Source organism: Argentina silus (genome assembly GCF_951799395.1).
Source record: "Argentina silus genome assembly, chromosome: 7".
Taxonomy (NCBI): Eukaryota; Metazoa; Chordata; class Actinopteri; order Argentiniformes; family Argentinidae; genus Argentina; species Argentina silus.
In genome coordinates this window covers 5,748,479-5,772,695 of record NC_139661.1, presented here as the reverse complement: position 1 = coordinate 5,772,695, position 24,217 = coordinate 5,748,479, and the positions used below count along the sequence as shown (strand labels likewise).

Here is a 24,217-nt window from a genome sequence, read left to right as displayed (position 1 = left end):
CTAGGGAGGACATACCAGAGTAGGTTTCTTATCTCTTACAGGGTGCTGTCTCTGCAGATGGGACTTATGGTGTGACCAGCCCGTGAACAACAAGGGATGCCAAGTCTAAACCACGGTTCCTCCCCAACCAAATAGCCAATCACAATCATTTTGTTTACTGTAAATGCTTTGTTTGACTGTTTGAATGCATCCATTTTTGGAAGGTTGGTTACAGATTAACAGCTTGCTGACTGTGATTTTCTTTGCCAAAAGTGGTCCTTGTACAAGCCTAGAATTTTGACATATAAATAAATAGCTAAAAGTAAGAAGTAGTTTGTCTTCTCCTTCAAATAAAGAACACGTTTTCACAGCAGTCTGCGCACCTGTTTTTTGCACTGCCTGTGAAAGATTTTTCAATTGGCAGTGCTCTTGAGACAAAAGGTGTCACCTAAATAGCCAGAAATAATGTCCTGAAATTACCTCATTGGACAGAAAGGGCCACACCTCCCCATGTCAATGAGCATCATCTTAGTTTGTAGAAAACTAAGGATTATCTGGTTTAACGAGGCAAGTAATTGATTAATGGTAGCATAAGAGGACTGTATGGTATCCATAGTCAACACACTCAAACTTCCATAGTGTGTCTTCAAGTTGTACTTTTATGTTGCGTTTTGTGGTAATTCTTTTTTGCAACATTGTGTTTTTGGTTTTATAATTTGTGTGAAAACATTTTGTGACAATTTGCCAAATCTATTCAGGAATGAATACCCGGTGTTGTAGCCTCTTCTCACAGCCACTGTATCTCTGACACCATGCCTGTTATACCCCAAATGTGATTGGTTCCAATTTGAAACACTATGGACTAAATTCTGTTGAGCCTGAGGAAGCTCTTACCTCACCCCTAAAATCCCTCCTCCTACTCCACGCTATAGTTTTCAATTTTCGTCAAGTTGTTTATGGAAGTTAGCTAGGCGTTAGGAATGGAGATGTCTGACAGTCTCCTTGAGTCAGTGACCCTGTAGGCATGCCATCTTGTTTAATTTCAAAACAGGATTTGCTGGGGATATCTGATTGGTGCTACAACCTGTCAGTCATTTCATTTTGAACATCAACAGCCATTAAACAAGCTGTGTTTGACAGACTGGACTGTGGAGTGTGCAGAGTGCACCGAGTCTGTCGAGAGAGACTAGGTGTCGACAAGCCCATCATCGAGGTTATAACCCTAATACACCTGCATCACTATATCAATACCCCAAATTTAATGAGATAATTCAAGTCACACAATCCACAATCGAATGCCATTTAAAGTTTATTGTGATATCTGATAGTTTACAATACAGTGAAAACAGACAAATGTGACATGTTTTACTAAGACAAAATGCAAAGCAATGTAGTCAAGTAAAAAGAAAAAAGCATATATAATTTTTTGCTTTGAATAAAAGAAAAAACAGGCACGACTCAATATAGCCATTATAAATACAACATGCTTTAGACCTTATATTTCAACAGTCCTAAGAAAAGAACTTCAAAACTTACAATCTTTTCCTTTGTATACCTATCTTACCCTTGACTAATGTCCTCTCAGTGACATCTATACTGTACATAAACAGATCTAAAGAAGGTTGTAGCCAGTGTCAAAATAATAGCTGAGTAAACAATCGTCTTCAGCAGCAAATATTTAACAATATCTTTTGTAGGCTGTCTTTGAAATATGTAAAAGTCCAGAATACAGAACAATTCAAAACCTTTTACACAATTACTGAAATGTCATACTTGACAGGGCATGGATTGATTTTTGGTTTTTCCCCCCCAAGAGGTTGATCTCAAGGAGACAGAAACTTGTAGCAAACAGCATCTCTGGAGCCCGTCTGATTGACCAATGACATTGATTCTGTAGAACCTGGTACTTATTTGGTATGTACTGACAGTGACACTGGCAATTGTTTTTTGTGAGAGTGTACAGGAGATTGACTGTGATTGGGAAACGGTCCTGATCACCACTCTCCCGTATTGGTGGGAGAATCCAGCTCACCCTACCCCTACATGACTCAGCAGAGTCCCAACAATTGGCCCTCAAATGGGCTCGATCCACAGAAACAAAACAATACACAGGGTAAAATCATCTTAAAAGAAAAACATTTAGAAATATTTTTTTCCAAAAGAAGCTTTTACTCGGCCATCAAGCTCACAGATCACTGGAAGAGACAGCAAAAGAAACTGAGGGAAAAAAACCAGTTAAACTAAAATGCAACATAATGAGGAGAAGTAACAAAAACAGACGCTCCCACACACATACACACACTCACACGCAAAGCCAGAGGTACAGTTAACAAAAGTGCTTCAAGTCGGGGAAGTAAAGAAACTAACCCAGTAGAAATATGTATAAAACCTTAAATATGTTATTTTATGTACAAAAAACGGTAACAGGGACAACGTCGCAACTGTATTTGTTTTTATCTTCAAGTAAGATATTTCTAACTAATTAGGGTTTGCATTGTCATTGTCTTACAGATTAAAAGGTCATGTGACCTGACTGACCTTGTCGGCAATGTAAGCAAACACTGCTGATTCTAAATCTCTCCCGCCCCACCCAACCCTTCCTGCTACTCCTCCAATATATATCAGGGTCTGATTATTTGTAATTAAAAGCTACATCACAAGCCCCTCCCCCACCATATCCATCCCTCCTTTTGCCAACTAACTTTTTGAAACTCTTTTCCAATAGCCACCCATATATGTATGTATACATGTATGTAAATAACAACGGCAACTCTTTCGGTTTTCACCGTTATAATTCAGACAGAAAATATATTGATAGATTTGGGTTTGGGTAGTCTCTCGTCCAAACAAAGGCAGAGCTCTATGAGGCTTTGGTGAAGAGTGTGTTTTGAAGGTATACTCGATTGGAGGGGGTGAGTCTATCATTTCACGCATGGCTTCGAAGTTATGCACTGCACAACAGAGGAGAAGAGTTTCATTTATTTTTTTGAAGAGGCACAAGATTCATGCTGCTTAGAGGCAAAGAACAAGGAGAACATTACAAAGAAAGCGACCATTCTCAGGCTCTCGGACTGGAATTAGGTGCAAAACATCTAACTATAAGACTAGGGATGCGAACAAGAATTGCATTTCTCAAATAGCAGCAAAGTATTGCAAATATATACTATAATATAATGTTCATGCTTTGATGAGTGCTACAGAAAAAATAAGCAAAGTGATCGCCTTAGTGCCGATTTACAGCGAATCAGATTGAGGGGCAAACCCTACGGTACCCTTGATATAGGATTGCAGATTTGTGAAACTTAAATAAACAAGCAGCAGAATTTTGATAACTGTAGGGAGATGATCAAGCCCAACACAAACACCCAACCCCGAATTTCATTCAAAGCATCTTATACAATCTTTCAATCGTCAATGAAAAGGCCTTAAAAGACAGACAAATAGACAGACACATGGGGAAACACAGCAGACAGACTTTTGCCTCTAAACTCATGAACCAAAGGCCTCTGCAAAGTGCAAACAAAGTAACTGCATTCGAGTATGCCATTACGTAATGCACAAACACACACAGGCAGACATGCATATATACATAGAGTATATGTATATATGTATGCATGAGAGTTGATGTCCATACATATGTATATATTTCATACTCACATATCTATAAATATATATACATGTACATGGTTTGTTTCTCATTGTTACACATGATGACGCATCGGTGTAATCGGCCAAAACATTAATAGGATTTATTTCACGTGGACACTGGCGTCGGGTTCCCCTCCTGTCCAGCGCATTCAATCTGCTATCGTTTTTTTTATAATATTTTTTTTTAGCTATAGTACTGCCGCAAAATGGGACCAGCCACAAATGCTATTTCATAAAACACTACAGTTGTATATATATCTGACAAAGCACCAGGTGCTGCTGTTGATGCTTTTTGGGCGCAGTACGGTACCGGGATGTCCCATAGATTGCACAGTGAAGTCATCAGAAGAACGGAAAAAAAACAAAGAAAGATTTACGATAAAACAGATAACATAGGGAGAACATAGTAGGTACTAAGAACCCCACGTCACTGTAATCCCACCCATTCCCCTCCCTGCCTTTAAAAAGCGAGGCGCTGCTACATAAATCTATATCTTACCACCTCCCCCCACCCCCAACCTTCGGCGATTACCCATTTGGACACTGCAAAGAAAAGCATGCTCAGCCACAGGCAGAGACAGACCAAACAAACAAAAAAGGGAAGAAATGCTAACCAGTAACATCCATCTGCCAGCCAATAGAAGTCTCTCGCTAAACCCAAAAGATGAAATAAAATAAAAAAAACAACAAAAAAAACGCAACACCTCAACTCATCTTCCCCGGCTCATGGGAGAAAGAGAGGGTCAAAAGAAACACGTCTTCTGGGTAATGTCTCTCTTTCTCCTTTTACATAGTGGTTGCTATGTCAACACGGACACTTGTAAGCCTGTACGACGGAAGAGAAAAGTCAAACCAAGCTTTCCAGAGCTGGTAAAAATAACTCATGATCTTCACTGAAGGTAATGAGAGGATCTCTGTGACACAAACGCTGAGCTGTTCGTCTTTTCAGATATTTTTTTCATCATTCTGTTCAATTTCACAATAAGCGGGGAGTGCGTGTGTGTGTGTTTCTGTGTTAGGAGAGTAGGGAGGGGGGGGCACAGCGGCTGATGGTGGTAGTTGCTCTGTGAAGTCCGATACAGAGCGCTCAAAGGTCACGAAAAGGCAAGCAGGTCCTGAAGGTCACTCCCATCCGTTGTCCTTGATCATGTGTGCCAGTTCAATGATGAACTTGCCCTCTTTGTACTTTTGACTGCTCTCAAATGCATGCTCCTGCAACAGGGGACAAAGCAGAACACCATGACATTAATACTTGTGCTTCTCCAACTCATGTGACCTTGTGCATAATGGCTTTAGAGTTCCTCATTCAATTCCTTCAATTTCTCATTCACTCAATTTTGTACCCATTCATACAAACCCAATCTTTGTTTATGTTCCAAGCAAATTAGCCATGTAGATTTTAGTATTTTTTATACTTTAATAACGTGAGTTCAGTTTTTTGACAGAAAAATGGGTTCTCATTAAAGAATACTAAAACTAACATGAGAGGGATCTAGGTCACAAACACACCATAATTCAACTTATGCTTGTAATGCCATTGTTGAGTTGACACTTTCCCCAAATATTTAAGTTAAATGCCTCAAAATGAATGAGCTAGTGTTGTATGATGTAATCTATGCCTGCTTGACCTTGTGTTCATCACAACAGTCATTTTAAAAGGAATACAATCTCCCAGTCATGTCAGACAATTACCAGGACAAGCCTCTCCACAACGACATGACATTTAATCACTGTGGATTCTCAGAGGTACTAGACTGGCTGTCTGGAGCAAACCTCTCACACTTTAATTACTTCACTTGCTTCTAAAAGTTCTAGACAAAATACAACCCTAATTTAGCCACAAGAGCTATCAGCACAGCTGAAACAACTACAGACATAATAAATACCACAGTGACCTTTTTATTCCTAACAAATACTGCTGTGTACTAGCCACAGCAACAAATAACCACTACACACAAAGCTCAAAAGTGAAGTTCTGAGCATCAGCCACAACAGCAGGACTTTGGCTAGTATAGTGCAAAGTAAGTTTGAGTAGCAACTTACATATTTCCAGCCTAGAGTGGTTTTACAGTTTTCACAGTAGATGTCCGCTACAGCATGTAAACCCGTAAGGAGGACCCGCTCCTCAGCCGGCCCACAGCCTACGTTCACTCTGAGGGAGCAAGACAGAGAGACCACAAACATCAGACCACAACACATTTCTGATTTGGTGGTTCATGTTTGATATTGGTATTGATATGGATTGGATATGACATCACTGTTGTAAATTGTGTCATTGCTAATGTGATATACCAGTGGTGGGCAAGCTGGGATCAGAATCGGTATACCCTTCTACATGTACACACGATACCATTAAATGCCCCATGCTGTCTAATCTTTATCTCTGTAGTTTCATTTTGGCATTTTTCATAACGCTCTTGAGAATTCAGTGAAAAGATATTGTTATGGGGAATTATCATAATATTGTAGCTAGATAACATTTGGCGTGTTTGCAGCATTGCATTAAGTGTGTCAATGCATGTGCCGCCAACAAGCAGAGTTTATAGCACTATGAACCTTGTGAAAATCCTACTGTATCGTTATTTTTACTCAAATGTATAACCCCTATTTGTGTGGGGTTTCAAAATCTACTCAATTTTCAAGTAAGATATTTAAATACCTGAGCAAGACTATCAAGACTATCAAACCTCAGGGGCTCATACTTACACTGAGTTAAAGAGGTAGGCTCTCCCCTGGCTGCCTTGAAATGACTGGAAAGAGAGAGAGAAAAGAATGCACGTCAAATGACAATAAGGAGCCACGTGAAGCCAAGGGGATCCACACAGTGTGGTACAATGTGAGCACTCAAGCCCTAGGGCAGTCCCCTCCCAGTAGGAGACTGATATACATTTTCCTGCTGTTTAAGGTTCCCACACAGAAGCTTGCCTGGGCGGTAGGTAACCTTCAGGGGAGAGGTGGGGGGTGCTGAAAGCATGTACAAAGTCCCTTCCTACTAGACTGGTTAAAGGATTTTGGCCACAGGCCAATATGTCTGTACTGTATTTGTGTCTGTTTGTCTGCTAGCTAGTTAAGACCATCAAACAACATGTCATCATCACCAATCAAAAGTATCAGACAGGTACACGTTCCCAGTCTACTATATAACATAAAACAAGTCAAATCAAGGAAATAAATTGAGAAGGTGTGGGCTGGCAGGAGTAACAGGTATGAAAAGTAGCAATAAGTATCAATGTACACAATGAGTTTCAATTGACCACACCTGACACTAAACTTTTGGTTTGAGCATCTTCTCTCTGTGATTTGAGCTAACATTAATTAGACCAGGAGGAGTTTGTACTCTACTCAATGAAGTGCAAAGTGCAAGTGCAAATAAGATGTCAAATTGATATTATGATCTGAAAGCAAAAGGTCAAACTTGTTCAGGGAAAGTTGGCAATTTTCACTAAGAGACAGGTGTTCCAAGGCTACTTAACTGATCCAGGGCTACACCTCATTGTGTCCATACACCCTGACAAAGATGTAAGCCGATAGGAGTTGGTGTTTTTTAAATATTCTAAACCCACTAAATAAAGGCTTATTAAGTTGCAATTCACACGAGTGCCTGAATGTGGATTTATGTCTGAATGTATTACACACAACTACCCTGTTGTCTGAACTCCCCATCCTTGCCCAGTGACAATAACTTGTGGAGTGTCAGTTTCAATTTATCTGTTTATCAAGAGAGTGGGCAAAAATGTGGGCAGTTTGTTTTAAGACAAGGTTGGTTCCAAGTTACCACAACATTAAATACTCATCAACAGGTCGTATTGGATTGCTGTATTACCCGCCTGCCCTTCCTAGACAGGTAATTTGACCCACTGCTTTTAAAAGCACTCTGATAGCATTAGCCTCCTTTGCTGTCCAATACTCTGCATTAGTAATAGTGCAGACCTTAAGCATGAGAAGAGAGTAGTAGCCTTTGGACATAGCATGTGTGTGGAGGGGAGACAAACAAAAACTAGAGATTGTACCTCTCTTACTCCCAGCTAAACAACCTGGTCAATAATTTCTCTGGACCTCATTTATATATTGTGTATTGTGTATTTATGAATGTATATGTCCGTGTAAAGAAGCAGTCCCACACAGGGGCCTTGGACATAAGCCTGTCAGCCTGTATCTCTAGCTCTGTCAACCTCAGCCAAAACTGTGAGACAGACAGTCCCCAATCGGCTTTGCTTTTTCCATTGCAAATTAGCACCGTGGCTAAAGCCAAGGCTATGGCTGAGGCAGAGGTTGAGGCCACCAAGTGTAATGCTGTCTAATAAAGCCATCAGCTGCCTATGCTGCCCACAGCACATGATCGCACAAGCTCATGTAGCGCTCTAGGACAGCATAAAAAAGCAGTGCAGTTGTCAAAGGACTACATTACCCCAAATGCTCAGCTCACCAGCTTATTTCAACAGGTGTGTCAAGAACATTGTTAGATTTTAAAGATGTTTTGATATTGGTATTTCAGCAACATAAGGAGTAATGTCATCAAAGTGACTCAGAGAAAGATGCCCCTTCTTATTCTCAAGTTCTCTTTTATACTCCGCTCTCTTTCTCTGTCTCCCCTCTTTCTCATTCACACACACACACACAACCAAAAGCAGAGGACACGAGGGAGGGCAACCTTCAGCTCGGACTGAGGGAACTAGGTCAGTCCCTGCAGAGTGGCAGACACATTCACTCAACAGAGCCAGGGAAGGAGAGGGGGAGAGAGCCCCCAGTGATACACTGCAGGGGTGTCACATCGATGGTCCAGTTGGCCTAACTATCAAATTAACTACTTGCAAAATGACCCTCTCTCTGCCCTTACCTCTTTCACACACACACAGTCTATTTTTGCTTCTACAGTGTTGCTCAAGAGCTGAGCAACAATTCCAAGTTAAACTGTTGGGTAACACCCCTTAACCGCACAAAAAACCATTAACCGCATCATTTGGACGTTCAGAGATTTCATCTGAGACTTTTTGAGCATCTTGTCCCCAGAACATCTCAGCGGACTGACTGTCCGAGTGCCTATTTCAGAGCACAGAACCGCAGCTACTCTCCAATATTTGGTTTTATTTACAAGGGCTGTATAAAGTTATCTAGGAATTGCCAATATTTCTAGCCTACACACAAATGGCAAATTAATGGTAAATTAAACAAGGTTAGATGTAAACACTCCAAAACAACCAGCCAAGTAGTGGGTCATCTCTCTCTCTGCATGTGGCTACTTAACATAATGTTGCTGTTGTTATTGTTGTTGTTGTTGTTGTTGTTGTTGTTTTTTACATAAAGGGGCCTTTTAGACATGCTATGGACATGCTATGGATCAACTACTCCTGGATTTATTTTCTAAATGTTCTATTTAGTTTTATGTCATTGAAGGGGCAATCTGGGATTAGTACATCAGTGTTTGGACTTTTAAATTAATAATATATAGCCATTGATTCTTGAAGAATATAACTTATAAATGCCTCATGAGTTTAGTTCAACTGTCTTTCCCCATCAGGAACCAAAATATAAGCTTTTAAACAAACACTGTATAGCTTCGAAAGAGGTTAAAACTATCATTTTGGTCTCATGGATGGTCAGACCTTGCATCTATAGCTCTGTCTATGAATTTGGGAGTCGTTACACTTCTCCAGCCCCAGCACTCAGCTGTTTACCAAAACAAGTGACAGGTTGACCGTTTTGTTGTTGTTTGAATCCCAGATTGCTGCTTTAAACCATATCCACTTTAAGCCATACCCACATTAAGCGTTTTAGTAGGTCCCCACAAATAATGTGTCTCACAAAGTCAGTTAGTCCCTCAGAGATCCCAAAGTGCACATCCAGTCTCAGACATGTGATGGTATGAATTTGAGTTAGAAAACCTTGAGGAGATACAATTGGAATGACAGGGAATGAGAAGCAAATTCCATGACATTTCTGACTATTGCAGCGCAGACCTCCACCCAGTTCTCCTCATTGCATTAATCACCATCATCTTGACAAAAAAAAGGGTCCAAAGATCCCATACACTGGTCGGTCAAAGCGTGTCTTAATTACCACTGGCGGTCGTGGTGCTATTGATTAGCATTTTCAAAATTAGCCCGCATTGTGCCCTGGCCCTGGAGCCTGGGTTAGAGAGGAGGGAAGGGGCGGGGGCGGGGGCGGGTGCGGGTGGGGTGCCATGCCACGTTCCACACTAGTCCGCGCTGAGCAGGCTAATCCTCTCTTTACGCTGCTCCAATTCTTGGCAGGCTTTGAGGATCTAGTGCAGGGCTAGAGGGGAGCGAGAGTGAACTGATACCTGACCCAAGAGCTCCTTTCTGCTATTTAGAAGGGCAACTGAGCTCCGACACCCTTTGAGCTTCCCCCTTTGTGAGATTGGTTACTGAGGGTCGGTTCCACACGGATGATTTTTATTACAGCTGTCCATAACCACAAATGTGAAAACTCATGTCAAAAACTACTGTATGCCTTAACTGTTGAAAAATATGTGATGAAAACTAGACTAAAACTCTCTATGAACTACCTGTTTGTAATGCATTGTTAACATTAACAGTTTTCATGTACATTTCTGCATCTATATAAGCTTTTCAAAGGAGCCACGAGTTGTCATAGGTGCCAATAGCCAGCCTCGGAATACAATGAGTGTGTTGGAGTGTATTGTAAATGCACAGTTGAGAGAAGATGAATTAAGTGTTATGAGGCAAATAGCACTAAACCAATGACCTGAGGATCCAGATGGACAGTTGTTGGCACAACTGCATAAGGCATGATGTCTATTAACTGCATTGACAACATCTCTTTGGTAGAACATCAGCATACACCAAATCAATATGGGAGACTAAACTAAACAAGCGCAGACACTCATGGAATTTGATAGAGTCACAATTTCCCTTCCAATCTCAAGGCTACACTGCCTTGCAGGTACACTTTGATGCAAGGGTATCTTAGCACATTTCTCATCGGATCCCAAACAAATTGTTTCTGAATTTAGACGGACAGGCCTTTGGCAGCACGTAGTGGAAAACACCAGGCTTAGGGTGTCATCTTCCCCAATGACATAATCGGCTTACGGGAGCTAATGCTGAGGCCTGGGGCTGCGGTGCACCGACGCCAAGGAAGAGCAGAAGAGCACAGAGAGGGTATAAATAGACTAGGTGTTGGCCATTGTGATGATGAGGATAGCCACAATAGAAGTTGGATGAGAAATCATGATTTATATCATCATGATGGCGATTGTGACCTTAAAGGAAAATTCCACCAATTTGTCACCATGACTCAACAGCAACTTATTAGTGGTCTTTGTTATCTAAATAGGTAGAAAATATAAAAAGATTTGAGCAAAGAAGCGAGAAATAGCCTTTTATCAGACCAGGAAGTCATGTGTCTGAATGAAGAACTCCATGAAGGCACATCTAAGCTATGATGCACGTTAGGAAACACAAGTGATAGATGTATATCCTAGTGCAGAGCTTATGGATGTAAACAAACCAGGCAGTAACTCAGAAACCAATTCTCAAACTAGCAATACCTAGCTTTTGATCTACAGAATACATTTGGAAGCTGTTTCCACATGCCGACACGTTCGTAAGGTGATCTGGACGATTTTGAGGTAAAAAGGAATTCAGAAATTGGTAACATACAAACATAATAATAAAGCACTGTTTATAATACAACATTGTTTCATGAGTTGGATAACATTGTAATTACTCCCTTAAAAAAATTAAAACGAAACATTGCAGAATTAAAGGTTGCAGAATAACCCTTCACTATAACGTAACAGTGTAAACAATGCACTTTGGTGGGGTAAATGCTGCTAACTAGCATAGAGAAAAAAAATGAATTTCCTTCATAAAATGACAAAACTGAACTGTTTTTGTTGCGGTGACTGTACATTTTATTTTATTTTTTTTACCTCCATTTTTAGTTCACAGAGACGTAAAAATCATCTGTGGCTCAGTTGGTAGAGCATGGCCCTAGCTATGCTAAGGTTAAAGGTTTGATTCACGCTGGGACCCGAACAAAAAAACATACAAAAAACGATGCACTCACTCCACTGTAAGTCTCTTTGGATAAAAGCATCAGCTAAATGGCTTTATATATATTATATAATAAAAATCGCTAAATCTCATAAGTTGCACAAAATAATGTTCTATTTACAAGATTGCGTCATAGTGAAATAGGGTTATTAAGGGCTTTAAAAGGGCTTTAAAACAATTCTCTCTACAAGCATATGTAACATTGCAGTCTCATTTAATGAGTTTTGCATTCCTTTTGCATTGTCAAAATTGGGCCTTTTGAATAGCTGGCTGACAGATGTTCAATAACAGTTGCATTAACCGTGTCGGCACCCTGTATTATTATTTACCATTTCATGCCTTGCTTTCCTACAGTGGCATGAAACTGTATTCCTGCCGAGGGTTTGTACTCAATACACAAGAGGACGGCTACCTGTCCAAGGAAGGTCTGAAGTGGATCCAATTATAGTCAAAGGGGATTGCTTTGGCTAATTACCTCATTTTTCAAGAGTGACCTTATGGCATTAGCTTGGTAAACAAGGCACTCAATGGACTAACTTCACACCTACATACAAATGCTGAAAACTCTATGAATACAAACACTGAAACATGCCACCACTGAGCCTTGCATTAATTCTATTTGCATAATCCTGTTGAAGCTGTCTGGTGCTACTGGTTTACTCACATTCCTCTTCCATTGTCAAGACAAGAATAACCACGTCAAAATATGTGACCTGACACCTAACAAAAAACCTTGAACATGTTGAACCTTAATGATTGTGACCTTGAGGGCACCAACGTCTATGCTCACACAGAAATCTCTCTCCTATAGAATCCTTATTCCTCAATGATGCATCACTATGAAGCCATTCATCAAGGTTTCTTTCTCTTTCCCAGAGAGCTTTGCCTATGCAGGTTTGTAAAATGGACACAGCTGATGAAAGTGCTCCTACGTTGGGAACTGTTTTCAAACTGACAGGGGTTCTACAAATATAGCCAAGATAGTCTGGGATCTTCTCCATAAATAAGCCAAATAGCACCAGTGTCCATAAGTAACCACCTCTACCTACCACTAGTACAGTATGCTGTGTGGTGCCTATCACTCTAGCATGCGGGATGCTAATTGATTTTGACAAGCATAGGGCAAGTGCATGGATGGATCATCTTTGCCTTTGAATAATCAGCTTAGGTGTCTGGAGTGATAGCTTTGGTACCAAGGAAAGGAGGTTCAGAGCACAGTTCTAAGCACAGTGTCATTCCCTTAATTGTCAACACATCATATTGACTCCTCTAGATTCTTCTAGAGTCAGTGGCTCTCATTCATCAAATGTGTTATTAAATAATTGGTACATTTGCTCTTATAAAACAGTCATACGCAAATCCTATGTGAGATTCAAGGAAAATGTGTACATATACATTCGTACTTTGATCAGTCTCATTGGTTCTTTTGTGGGACGTTTGTCCATGATGAAGGTCATTACCTTACAACGCGTTTTCCCATATTTAGCACGTTTGAGTTTGCCATTGGTGGACACTTCTCCATGAAACTGCTAAATGCAAGGGTTTTTACACTGATTTTTTAAAACCAGAGTTCCAAGCAGCCATTTATTCCGTTTTGTACATTCAGCCACAGTTTTAGTTAAATTAATATGTCATGACTACATGTACCCAAAATGATGAAACTGACAGATTTTCATTCTTGTGAAAAACAACTTGTTTCAAGGGAGTGTCATGGATTACACAGGCGCAGTTTCCCACAGCTCTGAAACTTGACACCACCGCATCATTCTCCCATGGATGCTATTGGCTAGCAACCACTATGACACAGCTTACAAGCGTGATTTTCTATTGGAAAGTACAGCCAACTGTAGACCTTGTGGAGAAATGAGTGGTCTCAAGCAGTTGTAAATATTGTGCAGTCCTAAAAACAAATTAGAAATAAGAAAACATTGATAAACCTGAAATGTTCTTGAAATTAGAAAATTGGAATTGGAAGCTTATGAACAATAAACGGTCAAATGTGTGCATTCACGCATTTGATGAATGAGACCCAATGTACTGTAATCTAGTTTATTTTTTGACAGCATGAAAGTGGTGAGAGTCAAATCAACATACTTTTATGTTACTCTGTGAGGAAATTATTTTCAAATGAGTTTGCAAATGCAACAATTTCACAACTGATTCAAGCATTTTGTAACTGCACCATTACATTAAACACCAGTAAGATTGAGGGCAGAGTTCTGCTGGATATATTGATAAGAATCAAACAAAACAGAAATCGCAACAGGTACATCAAATAGAACAAGAGCACAATCCACGTTATGAACGGTGTAGATCTCCATTTCCTCATGTGTGTGTGATACGTTTTATTACACATATTTGTATGTATACATGTTTAGCTTGTTTGCATGCACATGCCATGTCTGCCTGTTAAATTAATACGTGCAGCATCTGCACCGTAGAGGCTCCACCCACCTTTGAGATGAGCTCGTCGTGGTTTGCCAGGTGTGCCCGACAGTGGATGCAGCTGTAGGTGCGGTGGCAGCTGGGCAGATAGGCCTGGAACGTCTTGGATTTGGTCATCTTCACCATGTCACTGGGGCAGGGCTCTTCGCTGGTGTCAGGGCTGGCACTGGAAGAGTTGCAGCTCTGCTGTACTTGCTGACAGAAGAAACACTGGAAGATGCAAGCAAAAGCCGTCGTTGTTCTGGAGTGGGTGTGTGGCAGGCTCCACACAAACACCACAGGAGAAAATGACACCTGTGGAAGACAGGACAAGACACCGGTTACGTTAGTGAGCAGGACATTTTTCTTTAAAACACTTGAGGTCAGTTTCCCTGACCAAGATTGAGCCCAATACTGGACAATTAAGCATTTCCATTGGATTTCTCCATTCGAAGTGAGATGTAGTGCAGGACATAATCTGTGTCCGGTACCCTGCCCCATGAAGTTTCGCTGACTGATCAATCAGAAGAACCCTTTACCCAAGCAAGTGCAGTGGCAGCATCGGTAACATGTCTGAACATTACAAATCGCTAGTATCTCCACTGGAAGTCTATCCATATAGGATAACAGTTGTGAGCAATGTTTTGATAAGATTGACTTTGTACCTGAAAAGCACAATGGATCCATGAACATGGCCTTTTCAAGTGAAATTCACAAGGAAAATAATTTTCCACAGAATGCTCTGATAAAGTATTTGTCCTATCACATAACTCAGCAAACTTGCATCTCTCCCATGTTTTTCCTTGATTAAAAGGCGTGTGTTTACCAAGAGGAAACGAGTCGAATCTCATCCAGTGTGAGGGTTCTAGGGAGGGGAGAGAGGATATGACTGCCTAGGTAACAGTCTAGAACAGTCTAGTCTTTTCCAACCAGGTAGGACTATTTGAGAGTTGTTGCCTATGCTAACATTGAAGAAAATGGAAGAAAACCTGAATTCTGTTTTTTTTGGAGCTTCACCCCAGCAAGGTATTTGATTGGTTTTATATTTGGCGAGGCGTCACTCATTTCAAATGGGTTTCCGCCATTTTGTAGCTACTTTCTGCAAAGGATTTTCTGAACGAGGAAAGCCTGATCTCAACAAGGTTAAGGAACATGCATCTCTCTTTAACAGTTTGTTTTCCCCTTTAAAACATGTGCAATGAAAGGCACTGCATCTAGTGGCAAAGAAGGAAACCCTAACCCAAACATCTGAAACAGTGAAACTGGAATGCTCGATTCAGGGACAGATAGACTACACAGGAAGATCAGTGTGCAGACTGAGACCACAAACCAATCACAAAAACAAAGGAGCTTCCGCAAGTGAACAGGAAGCAGACATGAAGCGTGCTCCACTCAACGGCAAGACAGGGTTGTGAGCATCAATGGATGCAAGGAGATTTCTTGCAAGGAGTAATTGTGACTGCACACCCAAAGTCTTAAGTGAGCCAACAATAGGTGTTCCAACACTAGCCATTACTGGTTTAAGGACGTAGGCCTATGGTGATCGAATTTACACCATTCATCATTCATAGTTGAACTAAACATCTCCAAAAAGAAAACGTTTCAAACATTCCATAGCAGCAGGTCTCTGTGCTTAAACAGCAAAATAACAAGCATTGTTTACGGTCACAATATTCTATCCTGTTGATGGTGTTCCATAGAATTGAGGAAAAGGCATCTGCCCCCTCCAAGGGGAATACATTGCAGAAACAGTCATCATGATGTTAGACAGACATTTGGATGCAAGTACTGACAGTCTGTGACGTCAACATGGGAATTTGAAGGGAATGGGGATTTGAAGCCTAGTCTACAGTGTTTGTTTATGTTACTGTTACTTGTAAACATTAGGGTTCAACAGACATGTATTTTGGGTTATGATTGGGTTGTATCATGAGAATCAGTAATATTTTCCAAGAAACAATGAGAATATATCATAAATGTATAGATCTAAAAACTAATTCACAAATTACAGATTGTGGCTTTAAGGACATGGAAAGTAGATAGCCGATAGAAACGATAGCCAAATCAATGTAAACTTTACAATGTGTAATTTTTCATGGTATTGTCTGTTCACTGTCGGTTAATCTGCTGCTATTTTGGTCAGGTCTCTCTTGTAAAAGACACTTTAAAGTAAGTTTGTCAGAAATCTGCCACCTCTGGCCACCGCAGCAAAATTCAGTTTGGAGATCCAAACAACAACATCCTCCATAATACTAATATAAACCCCACAAAATGGACTCGCAGTGTCAGACATTAGCTGTTGCACTCCGTTCTTTTCAATTTAAACCAGAGACAGAAAGGTGAAAATCAAGTCCATTCCCTTAAAACACCCCTGGCCAGTAACAACATGTTTGTATACACACCGAGTATTGGGCAGGACACTCTTCTACCGCTACTGATTAAAGGTATAAATATAACATCAAACCAGAGATTGTATATACCAGAGATATGCTACTCTTACTATTGCTATGATTTACTATTGGTTTTGGCAATTAACACACAGTTACGGATTAGCGTTACTGACAGATGCTAGGATTGTGTCTTTCTTGCACCGTTTCCCCTTGCAAAACGTGTGTATGACTAGAGTGGGAGGCCAGGACAGAGCCAAATAAAGTGTATAGCCATTTAAGCCATTACAACTTTTAATGATCAAATGACCGCATCAGTGATATAAAAAAGCGATAAGGAAACATTGCTAATCTGTATCATTCTGGTGTAAGTGGAGTTTTTCCATTTGGATATGTGGCCAGGTATCAGAATTTACGCGTGTCTAAATAAAGCTAGCCATGTGGCCAGCTAGTTATGTTTATGCCTCTCCACTTTCTTTTCTGCTCAGCAAGGACCCCCTGGACACCTCCAAGACATACAGCCTTCTAGAGCTGTTCCAGTGGTTTTTCAGTGTGCGAGTGATGCAGACCCTCTGTGCAAACACCAACGCGAATGGGGCCAGAAAGGGGTAAGAAAACATCTTGGTTGCCTGTGTCAGGCCTGTACAGTTTCCTGAGTATGGTCATCTACATGGGGCTACTGAGGACCAGCGCTGTCCGTCTCTACTGGAGCCAGCACGAGCTGTACAGGCTGGCCGAACTCCCTCAGTAATGGCCAGGACCAGGTTCAAGGCCATCAGTTAGACCATCCACATGAATGACCCCACGGAGGATGTGTTATTTCAGAGAGGTTTGGAGGGCTTTGGGACACCTGGGTCAGAGTTTATAAATAACCTAAAAAAAAACACTCAAAATAATATTTTGCTTCCTTCATGCCTATGTTGGTGATATATTCAATAAAATACTTAACATTATAAGTCGTTTTTTTTGCTTTTTCTGTCAATTGTTCTTGTTAATAACATAAGACTGCTCAGACATGGGTAGTTTTGTATTCACTAGTAACAATCAAACATTCATTACTTTTTGAAATATTGACATTTATGTAAGAATAGTAAAACCAGGTGGAAATGGCCCATAGGGGACATGGTGTGGAAAGGGTTAAAACTTACATCTGAAACTAGGGATACACCAATACCACTTTTTCATTGCAGATACCGATTCTGAGTTCTGAACTTTGAGTATTGACTGATCCGATAAAAGGCTCTTTTCTTTTCTCACACTGTGTGTGGATGTGCTATTCTTGGCATCATTCTTGTCCATCTAAAAACAGTAAACACTATGCTCAAGCTGGGAAACGTTAATATATTGATTAACTTTGCATAAGAAGAACAACATGACTAAATTATGCCATTCATATGCATTCTGCTTCTTTTTAGCACTTGCCTGAGTGAACTCGTGCTCTTTAATGATTGAATGATGATTCTTCAAGTGCTTAATTAAGTTGGTTAAATTCCGATATGCTGAGAGAAAAAGGCAATTTTCCACATAAGCAACTAACAGAAGTGTATGGAGGTGTACGCTCAATACAAATGTGTAACCTCACCGCAGGTTTGCTAGCGGCAAATATGAATTAGTCTGTCTGCCACACACTAAGGAATTAGTCTATCAGGCAAACATTAAAAACCACAAATGGCTTAAAATGGTTAATATAAACCATAAAGTGTAACAGTTTCAGGTCAAAAGGTTTGACAACTATTCCATTTAAAATTCAAGATAGTTGGGAACACATTGTTGATATCCCAATACTATGTATCATGGCATCGGGTTTATGAATATGAATTAACAAACAAAACAACAATTGACACAGCACTCCGTTCTTTTCAATTTAAACTCTTACAAAATTCTTGCTACAAAAAGAATCCTCAATAACAGCCTTGACTATATTGTTGGTCAATCTGATGGACCAGGCCCACTCATTGGGAAATATGAGTCTATTCATAGGTATAATATTTATTTTTTTAGAAAGCATGCAAGCATTGCTATCTGATAGAATTTAAAATTATATTGACACATTTTCTGCTGATAAGTTGATTTATTTATTTATTTTAAATTTTAAAGCGGGTGGTGTTGAAATGTGAAATGCTACTGTTACCCCTCGAAACACTCGCGTTGCAAATTGAGCAACAAGCTGTTTTACTGGTGTCTGTCTCAAGTGTGAAGTAAGACCGTAGACATGTTGTTATTGTTGACCACATTTCCATTGAGGCCGCGTCGCTGTGATGTCTCTGCACGTACTATACATGCTTGTTCATCACCAAACTATTAAATTGTGATCAGCTGCATACATTTAGCCGTATATGAGTGAAGGCCCAGTACACAGACTTCACTCTTTCTCCCATTTATTCTCTATAATAATACTTCTGGTACCAGCGCGTCATACCAGGTGGGTGGAGACTTCGGCTCTCTATTATCTAGCTAGCTAACTCATTGACAAATGTTTTTAGGGCGAAATTGAAGCATTGCACATGTACCAATATCTCTGCGACTATTGGGACTGGTGGGAAAATAGAATACCAAAGACATGCGCAGTGCGTGTAGAGCGAATCACGGCTCACGTGTCCCCAAAGTGTGTCACGATACAAAATTATTTATTTTATAGTTTCAAGCAACGACTGGCACCTAAAACTGAAGGAAGGTCGCTGAGTTACAGCTTTTGCGGAATTACCTAACACAAACAATGACAATGCGTAGGATGCAACGGACACTTTGTTTTCGAAATATTCAACCGATAACAGATTGATGTAGACTTACTCGAATTCAAAACAATGATGCATATTTTAGTGAAACGGCGGACGCAGACAGTGATCACTGATGTGAATTAATTAACACCCCTCCTTGTCCTACACAAGCTCGCCAGATGCGTGTGACAAACAAAGAAATATAGCAGTGTGTGATTGCGTCTCTTTTTAGACATGAATGGATGTTTGTGTAAGCTATTTGCCCTGAATACCGAGCCCCATTGCCATATATGACGGGATATAGTTGAACACTGTATTTGATTTCTTTGTCTGAGGTTCCTGTCTGAATGTTCTCCCCTTGAAGAGCATGGGAACCTGAGACTTAACTGGAGAACATGCACCAAGTGTCTCACATGGCATTCCCAAAATGTTTATGGCAATAAATGAGTATGCGAGATGATAAGAAAAATATAGTCCACGGCAAACAGGGAAGCGTCGGGGCTAATGTAGGAAATTCTAACAAAAGCGCACGCAACAACGCAGCTGTGTTCAAAACAAAGGAAGGCTACTCCGCGTGCGTCTTGGTAACCAATACAGGAAGGGAAAGATAAGAGTGGCCCAACTAGTCAGTGGGCCTAACAATAGATAGCAAACATTTTCTTCACATCTGAGCACACAAACTTATAACTAGCTGGTAAAACGTAAGTGGCCGTTGAATATATCTATATATTTAAAACATGTGAATGTATGTTTATACGGAGGGAGAGCGGGGGGGGGGGGGCAGCAGCAGCAACAGGAGACAGCTTTCACGACGACGTAGACAACAATCACAGATCACACTATGCAATTAACACTTCTTTCAGATTTCGCTCCAAATTGTGCTTGATTATCTCTTTCCTCCCAAAACAAACAAGCTAAAGCATGAATTATGGTCTCATCGTTGCTTTTGCTCAGGTTGTCAAGATAAGATATATAAAAAGTGAACATATATGTTTCAATTAACTTTGCCATGCACATTCCTTGCTTATCAATACTCACCACCTGAATCCGATCTGTTCAGAGGAAAGCTTGACATAAATTGACTGGTGTGCTTGATATTAATAATTTTCATAGCATGTAACGGTTGACCTCGTTTTATTGATTTTCACTGTGCCCAGCAGTGATGTTGACATAGATGATAGATCTACGACCCTTAAGTGTTGGTAATCATGTACATTTCCATCGTCTTTGTTGTTGTCTTTGTGTTCGAGAGGTTCCAGCCAGCCTGGTTACTTTGTGATGAAGACGTCACTGGGGGGACGAACCAATTATGATTGACACATACAGTTCCCAATACAAGAGGAAAAAAGGTGGGACTATGGCTGAGGTGGCCAGATACCCGGATGTGTAAATAAATACAAGACCATGGATATGTAATCATATGCAGTAACCTCTTATCTTATGTATATGCAATAATTACTGATGCTGCTTCATAGATTATACTTAAAACAAAAATGAATGTCATCCGATCAGAGAAAGCTAAAATGCACTCTGTGTTCACTGATATTAGCCCACATATGATAACACGCACAATGTTGACGTTAAGTGAGAGACTACATGAAGCCTTGCATTTTACATAAAATAATTTCTGACCAAACCCATTTTTAATTAGACCATCACAAACCTGTATGTGCAAGTGCCTATATATTCATGAAAAACACACTTTATTGACAGTTGCATAATCAGATGGCAGCGAATTATCGAGCCAACTCGATTACTCTCAAGGTGATCCTTATCTTGATCACATCTCTCCATGCGCACTTCTTCTAGGCCGATGCATACAATAAAGTCGCGGCAACCATGCATGAGACATCACCCTGCTCTGCTACATGTATACATTCATCGAAAGATATTGCGACCAAATTTCCCCCCATTGGCACGATCGATGCTGTGATGCTCTTGTTACTGCATGGACACGTCCGATCCATGCATGACTTGTTATGCAATTATGTTACTCAAACATATATTATATTATTATGTGTTTATATTATGGCATGTGGGAAAACTACACTTTTTGTCGTCGGATGAACTGCTGTGATAATACAACCTATTGCCAAATCATTTGTAAGAAATATGTAAGGAAAAGCAGCATGCTATGGGGGAAAGAGTTGAGCCATCCTGGTGATGTCATGTGTTTATATTCTGCGTCGATTCTGAAACGCTCTCTGAGCCACATCTCATGGCACTGCAGCTTAATATGCGAAACAGTGCACAGTGACAAGATAGATATTTAGCTGGATGAGCGCATGAAATTTGTTTTTATTGTGATTGATCAGTCAACCACCGAAGTAGCATAAACGCGATGGGACATTTGAAAGATATAGAGGCAAAACATGCCGAAGCATGAAACTTGCATCATGGGCCAAATATTTGTATAGGCTATAATTAAGACATTGGGATATAAGTGTCGAGCTCATACATCCAAGTTAATAAACTCACTATCACTAACACTAATACATAGTTTGATTAAAACTGTTTTTGTTTCTCAATTTATAGTAAGCTATGGCTACTTACCCAAAACAATTATTCCCCTTTGTGGAAGCGGAGAAAATAATTTTCTCCACTTGAGCTGTATCTCACATTCCGCTGCCACGGTCCCAAGACAGTGACGCCACTTTAATGTATTTTATTCATATTCCATGCGTTCCAGGACCCGACTTGGCAGGTAATTGAGTGAGACAGTGTCTATGGAATTTAGAATCTTGATATTGAAAAAGACAACGTCGGAAAAACAAGACCATGTGTTCCAAGCAAACTAGCTGTAAATTATCATCTCCAGCTTTATCTCTTTCAGCAAATCGTGCAGTCAGGAGAGATTATATAGAAACAGCGACCTAATACAAAAACAGGAGGTTACTAAATAAGTTGTAATTAGTTAACCAGTAGTCTGTGAGAAAAAGGTTTAAAGTCCAGAATGAAAGCTTGCACGGCTTAATTGCCAGTTTGATGATGTATATGTCCCACGTAGGTACTCGCCGACGTCAGCTGGGGTACGTTCAGCTGGTTGAACGTTTGGCAACGGTAGGCTACGCACTGAATGAGAAGGGTCTGGCTGCAGCGTCCGCTACAGCAGGGAGAGTAGTCTCGCGTAGCCATACCTCCAAATCGCGCTGTTCATCTCACGCCTCTTTTGGAGGTCTGGAATTTTAGATGAGCCGTTCTGGCTAGGTTTTAACTGGTATGGAGCGATGGGAGAATGTGCCCGCAATTTCATTGGATGTTAAATTCCAAGAACCCTCCCCCACATGGCCATGTTGTTTAGCCCCAATTAGTGACTAGACTAGACTAATTTCTGGATGCTGTAGAAGTCTAGTCACAGATTGCTAGGCACAGGGGATGCAGTGACTTAGCTTCAAAGGTAGCAGACCACTAAACGACGACTCACATCACGGATTTGAAGACATTTCTCAGAGTACAATCGCCTTGCATTATGGTTTTATCCTTTTGTTTTTACTTAGGGGACCAGTAAACTGTAAAGAATTACCTTGTCTTAGGCATTTCCCGATTTCAGTCCGGAATCTGAAAGATGGCCACTGGTAAAAAAATAAATACAAAAAAAACACTTGCATTCACGTAACCCAGCATTCACACCAGCTTCACTGTCATTAACATTATTTTTTCAAACTCATATTATTTATCGTCCTTTCAAAAATGCAATTGAATACAAGTCAGAAATGTAATAATCACAGCGCAGCAGTATGCACGGGCTGCATGAATGCAAGTGTTTTCTCCGGTCGGCATTTTTCAGAATACTGACTGAATCAGGAAATGCCTGAGACTAGGTAATTCTGTCCAGTTTACTGTACCATATTGTCCCCCTATTTCATGGCACCAAAAGTAATGGGACAGATTTATATAATGTCCAAATTAAGCACTAATAATAACATAATCCTTTGCATGCAATAACTGCTCGAAGTCTGCAACCCATTGACCCCACCAAACATTGTCTTCTCTGGCGATGCTCTGCCAGGCCTGTACTGCAGCCATCTTCAGTTGTTGTTTTATTTTGAGTTCTTTTGCCTTAAACCTTATCATCAGGAAATTAAATGCATGTTCAATTAGATTTCAATTAGATCTAAAGATTAACTTGTCCAGGCGCGAGCTTTCCAGTATTTGGTCCTATTCCCCTATTCCGTCTTTCCAATATTCATGGAGGGCACTGTAGATATAAGATTGGAAAGATAGAAGGTTAGATATATAGTATGTTAGAAGGTCATAGATAAATAGATAGATAGATAGATAGATAGATAGATAGATAGATAGATAGATAGAGTGGGTAGTATGGTGGATAGTTGGTTGGTTGAGTGGTTGAGAGTGGTAGAGTTGGTTGGTTGAGTGGTTGAGATTGGTAGAGTTGGTTGGTTAAGTGGTTGAGAGTGGTTTCAGTGGGATAGAACTGGTAGCCAAGAGAGTGCATTGTTGTGTAATCATTGTAAGAATGTGTTCTGCAGGTCTCCATGTTGTTTTTATTCAGTTGCAATAACAAGGTGGCTCTCAGAATGCTGGCCTAAATCAGCATCACACCATGTTAACCACATGAGTGGTTTTGGAATTACAAAAAGAAAAGTTGTAAGTCAGCTTTTATCTGATAAAATTCAAGAGTTTTTGGCACATTTTACAGTTGAAATGGTGTGTAATAGCTGTGAAAAGGTGTAAGAGCGTTAGTGCATCTTTTGACCTCCATGTAAAAAAGTGCACATTCATGTTTATATAGTTTAAAAAGTGTAATAGGTATCAAAACCAAAATTCATAGCAACACGAGTTAGACCTCTCTGCACGTTTTAAAGTTGGATTGGTTTGAATAGTTGAAGTAGTTTGGTCTGAAGTTGTAGGAGGAGTAGCAGGTGGAAGAATTGGAATAATAATAAGTATGTTGAAGAACAATAGTTAAACACTAATTAAGAAAAGTTAGCCAGTTCTAGTGGCAGCCATACATGCCCAAACCATAACACCCCCTCCACCATGTTTCACAGATGATGTGGTA

At 40.3% G+C, this 24,217-nt stretch overlaps 1 protein-coding gene across 1 annotated transcript; it reads right to left on the bottom strand.

The window, feature by feature from the left end:
- Positions 1–1,285: 1,285 nt before the first annotated feature.
- LOC310806673 (protein yippee-like 1) lies at positions 1,286–20,497 on the bottom strand. Its single transcript, XM_083672863.1, has 5 exons — positions 20,233–20,497; positions 14,121–14,405; positions 6,334–6,377; positions 5,671–5,779; positions 1,286–4,839 (listed from the first exon to the last, which is right to left on the bottom strand). The coding sequence occupies exons 2-5, from the start codon at positions 14,235–14,237 to the stop codon at positions 4,750–4,752; spliced, it is 360 nt and encodes a 119-aa protein (XP_083528989.1). The 5' UTR covers positions 14,238–14,405; positions 20,233–20,497; the 3' UTR covers positions 1,286–4,749.
- Between the last annotated feature and the right edge of the window lie 3,720 nt (positions 20,498–24,217).